We start from the raw sequence: 10276 nt of genomic DNA, 5'->3' as shown, positions 1-10276 counted from the left end.
TTGTTTCAGCGAGGGTTATGATAACGATAGTAGTTTAATTTAATGATGGACGTGAGATTTCAAAAAGAAAGTGGGACAAGACAATTGCCTCTTTGTTACGGGGTTAATAATTCAATTTGGAATCTACTAAATGCAATTGGTTATTCAATTTCTTGGAGACAACTAATCAAGCTACATTATTAGACTAGGAGTGTTTATTTTCTTTCCATGATTTAAAATCATGACTCTTTTTTTTTTATCATGTTTCTCTTGAAAAATAACACCATTGAAGAATGCGTGTAGCAGATATGGAAGTAAAATTTGAGTGAGAGATCCCCAGCATCATAAAGTTTAGAAGATGTGGTTGGTGTTGTTGTGAGAAGAGAGAAGAGAGAAAAAGAAAAAAAGAAAAAAAAAATGATAATACAGCGCAGCCTTTTAAATTCCTTCCTATCTTTACCATGGTTGATTGTTTGAATTTGAAATTGATTGACCTTGGATTGAAGGAAAGGGAAGTTGTACGAAACATAAATGAGTTAGTTTATTTTACTTTCATTTTATTCATAAAAATCAGTTTTTGGGGTCCCCTCTCTGGGTGTGTTGGGTCACTGGGTTTTGCTATGGTTTTTAATCACAACTTATATCTAATTCTGAGTAAGCATTTGAGAAAGAAAAAGCTCTTTTTTAAGGACTAATAATACCACATTCTTGTAAATTGTTTTTTATAATTAAATTATATATGTATAAGGAAAGAAATAAATAATTGAAAGGCTTCCACGAGAACAGAGAAAGGTCACCCACTTTAAAAGAAACCCAATGGCACATGACAAAGGGACCTAAAGAGAAAAACCTAAAGAAGTAAGAGAAACAATAATCAATAAAGTGATAAACAATTCTATATGAGCCCAAACACAAATCTGGTGAGAAGAAAAAATCAAACAGAATTCTTTGAATACGAACAAAATGATTCAAATGAAACTGATTTTAATATTGACTTTAATTATTATTTGTGATTATTATACCGTGTTAATAAATATAATATTGATTGTATAATTAATGAGAATAATGAATGAGCAGGGAGGTAAATGAGTAAAATGAGGAAAAAGCAGGGACAAAGATGGAAGAAGTGGAGTTATAGATACATAAAAGTGTGAAACGGCACAGTGTCTGCCGTTTCCCGATAAGCCCGGTGATTTTTGGAACAATCTCTTCTTCTATGTTCTTCTTCGCCTTCCTCTTTTCACTTCATGTTTCAGGTTTCAGCTTAACCCACTTTCAGTAGAGCTTCAACTTCACCACCACCACAATTTTCTTTCACTTTCTCTTTCACCACCCAAACACTGCTTTAGAACATTCTTCTTCTGTCGCTCTTCTCTCACTCATTCTATAACGCCAGTTTTATGTTTCCATGTGCAGAGGGAGAGAGAGAAAAGCATGTGTAAGAGTAAACCAAGCTCAAAATTCAACACCAAAACATGCTTCTAAGCTCTGGCCTTGGATTTAAGGTCTTGTCTCGGACACAGACTTCTTTGTTTCAGATAGAGGAAAAGAAAACAACAAAAAAAGCTCAACTTTTTTCCGTCTTCTTTCTTTACATTTCAAGGTGCACTTGAGTAGAAAGCATGACCATTCGGAAAATTCAACAATTCCAGAAATAACACAACAGAGGTCTATTACTCTCCTAACCTTTTTCCTTTCCCAAGCTACCTTTTTTTTTTTCTTCGTATTTATACTGTTTTAATGAGTCTGAATTTCTTGCAAATAATGAAAGGCTGTTCTTTTCTGTTGACAAAACGGTGGAACTGATCTGAAAATGCAATAATGTGTTTTAATGAGTTGATATTTGCAGGTTCTGAATTTCATTTTCCCTTTTGGTTTTTGTTCCATTAATGGAACTCCAGGTTCACAGATCTGTGAGGTGCGGGAACGACAACCTCAGGCCTTGTTTTCTTTTCCCTTTCTATTCTCCAGACCTTAACACCTTCCACAAAACCCGATCCAACAATGTTCAAAGTAACAAGCCCGAACCTCTTTAATTTATGTTCAAGAGTAATTGCAATTTCCGAACTATACGCCTGAATGAAAAAGGTTATTGTGGGTTCTAATGAGATTTCGTAATGTCTGCTAATTTTAAGGACAGGTAAAAGCTATAAACAAGCAAATACAAGCCGAAGTCAAAAGGAGTTTGGTGCAGATCCGCGACCCATTTGCGAAATTTGCTGCTTTAGCTTAAAAACAAAGCGCGAAGAGTTGGATCAAAGGTAGGTACATATATACAAATATGTAGGAGTTTCCAAGCATAATTTGTGTTAAAGTTTCATGGTTTTTAATAAAACGTTTAGGCTTATACCTTTTAAAGTGCTGAGTGTTAAGCAACATGGTCAGACTCAGATCCTATCTGCTGTGTAATAAGTGAACCTGAGAATGTTCTGATGGCTTTATTTTATTTTATTTTTATAAACAAGTACAAAATAAATAAACTTCTCATGTTTTGGGGATGATGGTAATAATTTTAATTTAATTTTTTCTTTTGTTGTTGTTGTGGGTGTGGTGTTGCTTTTGGTTTGCAGGAGGTGAGGCTGTGGCTCTGCGACCTACTCAGTCTTTTGCTTTTGAAAGCTTTCTTTTCCTTCTGCGATTGGGAAAAGCTTTATCAAGGGCTTCTGACTTGGACCGCGATTTATCGGTGCGTAAATAAAAGGCCTTTTTATCACTACGCGGCCAAAGTACTCTCTGATTCTGAATCGTAGTCATCAATGCAAAGCACATAGCAACAACAAAAACCCCACCCTCTGTGCACTCTCTCATCCATTGGCACTTTGACTCTATTTTTCTTCTCTTCTCTCTCCAGTACTTTCCGTGGGATAAGAGTGCAAGAAGAAGACCAAGTGGGGTGTGTAGCTTGGAAAAAAGGCGTGTCTGTGATATGGAAGAGGATGAGATTCAAGCACAGGCAGTGTGTAAGTTCCCTAGAGTTGGAAATGGAAGGAACGACCAATACCAAGAGGAGGAAGAAGAGGTAGACATAAGAAGAAGAGGTATTGGTGGCGGCGGCGGCGGAGGAGGAGGAGGAAGTGATGCCAGCACAAACCATTTCCAAAGCAGCTGGCACCACTCTTCGAGAATCATTAGGGTGTCTCGAGCGTCTGGTGGGAAAGACAGGCACAGCAAGGTGATGACCTCAAAGGGGTTAAGAGACAGAAGGGTTAGGCTCTCGGTGACCACGGCCATTCAGTTCTACGACCTTCAAGATCGGTTGGGTTATGACCAGCCCAGTAAGGCTGTGGAGTGGTTAATCAATGCTGCTTCCGATGCTATCTCAGAGCTTCCTTCTCTCAACAACCCCTTCCCTGATACCCCTAAGCAGCCAAGCGACGAGAAAAGGCCAACCAGTGGTCAACGTGGGGTTCAACCACAGGCCTTTGATGATGCAGACGGAGACACCAATTTCCTCCACCAAACCCAAAACCAAAGCCAGAACCTCTCTCTCTCCAAGTCTGCTTGCAGCAGCACTTCCGAGACAAGCAAGGGTTCGGGCCTGTCCCTCTCTAGGTCTGAGATCCGTGTGAACCGTGTGAAGGCAAGGGAGAGGGCAAGGGTAAGAGCTGCAAAAGAGAAGGGAAAAGATAGGGACAAGGAGAAGGAGAAAGAGAAAGAGAACGAGTCTGGCATTGCACACCACCACCACCATCACCACCACCACAATGTCAACAACCCCAACCATATGTCTCACACTGCTTCCTTCACCGAGCTTCTCACCGGTGGGATTGGGAGCACAGTAACGGTTAACCCCACCACCACAGCAAGTCCTAATGGATCATCTGTTCATCAGATCCATGAGGGTCACGACGAGGCCAATATATTCAACAAGGGAAGACAACAACAACAACAACAACATTGGTCTTCAGCAGTGACACCTATGGACTACTTCAGCCAAGGAGGCCTCTTGGTGGGACCTTCATCATCATCTGCAAGAACTCAACACCAACACCAACACCAACATCAATCTTCTTCGGGACAGTTCCAATTGGGACATGCCCTTCCCATCTCACCATTCAGTGGAGAAAACCAGTCGGATCAGATGCAGCATTTTTCGTTCATGCCAGACCACCTGAACATGCCGGCCGTGGTGACTTCTTCTTCTTCTGCTTCTCAGCCCAGCGGGGGTGACAATTACAACCTCAACTTCAGCATCTCTTCGGGCCTTGCTGGTTTCAATAGGGGGACCCTTCAGTCCAATTCTCCGTCCTTTTTGCCTCACCTCCAGAGGTTTCAACCTTTAGACGGATCATCCAATCTACCTTTCTTCATCGGAGCTCCTGCTCCTTCTTCTGCTCCTCCAACCATTGACAGCAACAACAATAACAACAACAACCACCACCACCACCTTCAGTTCTCTCCCGTCTTCGATGGCCGCTTGCAACTTTGCTATGGCGATGGAACAAGGCATTCTGACCACAAGGGCAAGGGAAAGAACTAACTTCCTCCAGGAACACCACGTTTATTTTCTTCCTGGTAAGACAAAAATAAACTCTCCTCATCTTTTTCTTTTCTTTCCCTATTTTCATTTTCCTGTTATTGTTTTCGATTGCTGCATTTCAACTATGATTCTATGTTTTTTTAACATTCATTAAAAAGAACTAGTAGTTTTATAAAATGTAATTGATATTAATTTTAAAAATAAAACAGCAGTGAAACTTTATTTTCGTCTTACATCATACTTATTATATGACAGAGGAGGAGCAGCTAAATTAGCTGTCATTTTTTTTTTTTTACTGGTTGACATGTTTATGCTTTAACACTGAGAAGCCTTTGAGGATATTTAATAATATGTGTTTGAGAGATAGAGAGAGAGAGAGAGAGAGAGTGCGTGTGTTTGGTTAATTTATTTATTGAATTTGAAAGAGGGTGGTCATGGATTGATGTGTTGAATGAGTGCATTGTGCAATACCAGGAGCCGTTTGCTTTCTTGGTAAGCATAAACAAGTTGGGCAGAGAGCATAGTTTTATGGGATGCTATCTGTTTTTATTTTTGTCTTACTGGTGCATGGATTGGCGTGAACAGCGTTTCCACTGTTTGTCTCCTTTTTTGTTCTCTCCTTGTCCTTGGTTCCCTTTCTCTCTGGCATGTGCCAAGTGTAGCTTTTTATTGTGCTAAACACAACAAACACCATGTGTGTGATACCACCTTAATCACTTTTGTGCCAAAACCAAAACAAAATTGCTTTAAGATCCCAATTCATTTTTTCACTCCCCAACCCTTCACTGCACATGACACGTCCCACAATTTCACTCCCCAATCGCATTCTCACCTTCTGCAACCATCTTCCTTTCATTTCGATAACAAAACCACTCATTTCGGACCTTTTTCATCTACTCAAACAACCTCCATGCACGTCCCACAACTTCACCCTTCAACCATAAACCATAAACCAACCCACTCATCAACTAAAATCATAAAAAAAATTATATATAGTATCCCACACACATGCATACTACCTGTTGCTATGTAATAGTCTTTTACGGTTCCTTCACCCTAACCGAGAAAAAAACATTTAATTATTTGATTTTTAGTGCAATTTTAAGTAATTTACCTATTATGCCCCTTTTATTCTTTTCTTTCCAAACAATTTTCAATGCATGATAAAAAAGAGTGTATAATTGAAATAAAAATGTTATCTTGAAATTTTAAAAATGACATAAAAAGAACAGATTTTCCTTAAAAATGATATTACATAGAGGGAATAGCATAAAAATGGGGGATGTATATCTATAATTACAAGTGTGTTTAAATGATGCTAACTTTAAGAAAAATGGATGTAAATATATAGGTGACATACCATGAATGTTATAAATGTCTTTACGTGTGTGTGGTTCTTTTCCTACATTATTATATTAAATTCACATTGTATGTTATTATTGTTAGCATTCATTTGAACACAAATGACAGTGACACATCATTATTGGTTAACCATGTGTTAGAATTGTACTACTGATTAGCACATTAATGTTTTTTACGATACACTCACTTCTTTTGAAGTTAGCACTAATTGAACACGCATATTTTCATTGAAAAACAATACTACTATTACCTTTAACTTTTTTTTTTTTAAGTATTATGTGCATTGTCCACACGTAAAATAGACAGTGTACAAATTTTCAATAATATATCAAATCAGAAACAAATGTAATTTTAATTGCAAGTATAATTATCACTATCTTTAAGGAAAGTCGATGCAATTAATTCTCTCGGCATAATGGATGTATATAACTACTGTATGGCAAAGTACTGCTAATGATACATTGGAACAATGAATGATTAGTTCAGAAAAGAAAAGGGATAATGAAGAATTTTGCATAAAATTTTACCAGAATTGTGCTACTAATACATTACTTTTTTTTGTATGTTTAAAGATGTTTTTAAACTGTGATTATTATTTTGGTAGTATGAATAATAAATGTGCCACACCTCATTCCTTCAAGGCATGGTTCAAATCCAAAAATCCTTTTCTCTAAAATCTTTTATTTTAGGTTAATTCGTAGGACATTTCTATCAAACTTAGAATTGAAAATAAGTTATTGAATATATCTTTCTTGTCTCGGCCAAAGATTATAATTGAAGTTATGAGTAACCAATATATGGCAAATTTAATATGTTTAAAGTCCCTAGTATGTGACAAGTTTCTATTTTGAGTATGTAATAAATTATAAAATTTTGGTTTAAGTCATGGAAAAAGAAAAGTTATATTTCGTTCCTACTATTATGCTGAGTCTTTTAACTGATCCTGAAATGTTATCTATAACATAGTGAACATGTGAATCTGTTTTAACTTTATAGACACGTGAACAGTAGAACTGACTTAGGTAATATAGGGGACATAATACAAATATTTAAATTATTAGGTACCTAATTTGAAAAAAAAGTTATTGCGTACTAAAAACTAAAATTGAATGCATGTTGGCGAGCTAAAACTTGTTTAAGTCTTAATACCTCAAAAAATGAATCTATTATTTTCAACTGCTTGAAGTTTCCACATCTATTGAATATATGATTAAATTAAGCATTTAAGCAAATGCAAAGGATTGAATTAAACTTAAACAGTTATATAAGATGATAAAAAAACTAGTCATTAAATAACCATCCTAATAAATAATAACCCCATAAGTAAACACATATAATATAAAGGAACAAAAAAGAAATTAAATAATATTATTTTCAATATTTTAAGAACATCCTATGAAGTTATTATGCTCATCTACTTTCTTTCTTTTGGGTCTCTTTAGACCCACCCTATCATTTTAAATGAGCACCTTGTCCTCAAGGCTGAATAGTGCCAAAAGAAGGAAAATGAAATGACTTAAGGATTTTATAGGATGATCTTAAAATATTAAAAATAGTATCTATGATATAATTTAGTTTTATTGCAATTTCCTTTATTAGATGTTGCCACTTGTAAGATTGCCATTCGTTAGGGTATGCACTGTATAGAGGGAAATGAGAAATAGGAATGTAAAAAACGTAATACAAAAAAGGAAAAACCTAATTTGTAGTGGTTAATGCACACAACATAAGCAATTTTGGTGGAAAAACCTAGGGGTGCAAGATATGAGTCCTTTTTGGCTTGTTGGTTCACAATGTTTAACCAAGTTGATGGACATATTTGGCATTTAGTGATTATATAAACCTTTTTTTTCTACACTTAATCTTTTTGTTTTGTTTTATATCTCAAGGTAATTTCTAAAATCAAATATGAAATTCATAAATGAAATGCTCACTTAAATATTTTAAGAATAAAGGACAAAGGTATCATTTAAAATTGTAGAGAATTAATTTTGAAAGATATCCATGAAGAATATATATATATATATATATATATATATATATATATATATATACACACACACACGCGCTCGCACACATACATACGCATAACAGTGTAAAGGATTTGATGTCAAAATCAAATGCTCCTTGAGCTTTGAAGCAGGCAACAAGAGATTGAAACAGTAAAATCTTGCGCAGTTTCCATAACATCTTATGGAGCATACACTTTGTCTGAGAAAGAATGAGCATGACTAACTGTTTTTACCGAAAATTGAACATCTTTGGATCAAACTCTTAATGGGCTAAGATCTTGAATCTCTTGATGTACGAACTGAGTTGTGGAGAACACCAAAAGGTGGTTACTTCAGAATGACGCTTAAGTCGGTAAGCGAAAAAAGATAACTGTGAGTATGTAAATATGAATATTGAAGAGTGAGTCTCCCTCTTGTGGTAATGTTTTGATGTAGCTTTGTCTCTTGGTTAATGATATAACCATATTAGATGGTCTTATGATGTTGTAACCAAATCCGTGGTCTCTTCCGCTTATGTTCAAAACAGGTAGATATGCTAACTAATCTGTGCACTTAGGTGATGGAATCTTCACATATGACAACCTTGTTGCAGTGCTAAGTGAACTGTAACTGAAGTTATACGCTTAATCTAAGTTAGAGTTCATTTTGAAATGAATGGAACTAGGAGTTGGATCACTTCAAGGCGCTGATCTTCTATACAGATTAGTTTCTTGATAGTATATGACTCGAAATCATGGTGTAGTTGTAAACCTTAGATTTTTCTTTGCATTCATTTTAGTGGTGGGGCTTTAGTCCTTGTAAGGTGTATTTAGGTTGGATCATCGTTTTTCTTTCTCACTTTTCATTAATTTCCTATTCTTCCTTCATGATTATAACTACAGATTTTGACCCAATGGACATCAGCCTCATGCTTGGAAGGGAGGTAAAACCAATGTATGGTGGAATTTGAAGCCTTAAAAGTTTTACATTTCAAAATTTAAGGATAGAGAAGTTGCTATGATGATTGAGATCTTTACTCTTACCTACCTCACCTTAAGTATGAGTTAGGACTACATGTATTGCACAGATTAGTTTTCAATAAATGAAGCATACAATTTTGAAAAGCCTCAAATATTGTTGACAGATGTTTGGGATTTTATGTTCTGGAGAAGTTAGTGTTGGAGAAGTGCAGAAAATTTATTGATCAGGGCAAGAAAGTGGTTCACTAGAAAGCAACGGTGAAGGTTGTGATGTTTTAAGTAAAAGAAATTGGTTAAGGAAAATGAAAGTTTTGGGACTGAGTGGATTCAGAATATCACATTATAGAAGCAAGAAGAGAAAAGTGGATTCTTGCTGAAAAAATTGAATTTGCAACAAAAAAGTATGGTATTTTCCTAGTACCATAAGAAGTGAATCCTAACCATTTTATATTGTAAACAAAATGCAATAGATTCAAAATATAGACAGCTGAACAGAGAAAGACAAGGGAATAGCAGAAATTTCTGTTCAGTTTAAGGTGTCTTTGTTTATTCAACACAGTCTTGCAATAACTAGATTCACTGACCTTGCTGGTTGAATTTTGGGTTTTGATTTTAGGCCATATACATTAAAAAGGTCACTCATTTTTATAAATTATCATACATTTCTAAATTATGATAAACTGTTAAGTTTTGTAAGTTACTAATCATGCTCTTATTCAGTGATATTTGCTTATTGTGAATCACTGTTTTCTAAGGTGTAATTTGATGTTGAGGAGTTAAGTTAGACATAACAAAATGCACATTATATGTTCATAGCTAAAAATATCTTCTGCAGTTTGGTTAACCATTGTCTGTGCTATCTCTCTACTTTCCATAATCATATTGAAATTTCTGAATTGTTTTCTTATATAGGGTTACTAATATTTTAACATTTTTACAGGGGTTGTGGTCTTTGTTTTTTGTAGGAGCAGCAAGTTGTGTCCCCAGCTTGGCTTCTGCATAATGGAGGATAAGTTGCTGTCATCAAGTATTGTTGGTGTTTTTTTTTGGATCATTTTGAGTCATTCAATTACACTGAGTATTTGGATATCTATTAAGTTATGCTGCGTGCATAGTACTGTGTTATGGATAAATGTAAAAGAATGTTGCTTGAAGATATTTTCATTTCCTAAAATATTGATTCTGAAATTGCTTGTACCGTTTGGTTGGGAAAATCTGTAGGAAAACTAAACTTCAAATTTCTAGTGCCCTATCCCATGGCACAGTTTTATAAAGGATAAAAAAAAATTCTTTTGGCAACGGTCAATAGTTTTCTTCCCTAACAATTTCAGCATGATTAATTGTTGGCTCCAGCAGAGACTTTTTGCTTATGATTTTGGTTGTGTTGATATGAATATTTGGGGTATTTTTGAGAAATGCTTTATAAACAGTTGTCAGGGAGAAAATTATAAGTGCAAATGAAATCAATTTTTTCGTAAGGTAGA

At 35.4% G+C, this 10276-nt stretch overlaps 1 protein-coding gene across 7 annotated transcripts; it reads left to right on the top strand.

Annotated features, from left to right (window-relative positions):
* Positions 1-1084: 1084 nt before the first annotated feature.
* TCP2 (TEOSINTE BRANCHED 1, cycloidea and PCF transcription factor 2) lies at positions 1085-9980 on the top strand. 7 transcript variants are annotated; one of them, XR_014995779.1, is made up of 7 exons: positions 1085-1235; positions 1396-1647; positions 1881-1992; positions 2120-2240; positions 2550-4494; positions 8715-8766; positions 9733-9980. XR_014995779.1 is itself a non-coding variant. In XM_028075555.2 (7 exons), exon 6 carries the CDS (start codon positions 2906-2908, stop codon positions 4457-4459), a length of 1554 nt encoding a protein of 517 aa, XP_027931356.2. In that variant the 5' UTR covers positions 1085-1235; positions 1396-1484; positions 1583-1647; positions 1881-1992; positions 2120-2240; positions 2550-2905; the 3' UTR covers positions 4460-4494; positions 9733-9980. The 7 variants fall into 7 exon arrangements, 6 of the variants coding, with proteins under 6 accessions (XP_027931356.2, XP_027931357.2, XP_027931358.2 ...); XM_028075555.2 differs by lacking the exon at positions 8715-8766 and having other exon boundaries at positions 1396-1484; positions 1583-1647; XM_028075556.2 differs by lacking the exon at positions 8715-8766 and having other exon boundaries at positions 2550-2665; positions 2831-4494.
* Positions 9981-10276: the final 296 nt, after the last annotated feature.

Source organism: Vigna unguiculata, chromosome 6 (assembly GCF_037176805.1).
Source record: "Vigna unguiculata cultivar grain cowpea cultivar isolate G323 ecotype 2 chromosome 6, ASM3717680v1, whole genome shotgun sequence".
In the NCBI taxonomy this organism is placed as follows: domain Eukaryota; kingdom Viridiplantae; phylum Streptophyta; class Magnoliopsida; order Fabales; family Fabaceae; genus Vigna; species Vigna unguiculata.
This window is presented reverse-complemented; position numbering and strand designations above follow the sequence as displayed.

What these genes read in the sequence shown, in the direction of transcription:
- TCP2 (XM_028075555.2), top strand. Translation starts at nt 2,906, where the DNA reads ATGGAAGAGGATGAGATTCAAGCACAGGCAGTGTGTAAGTTCCCTAGA.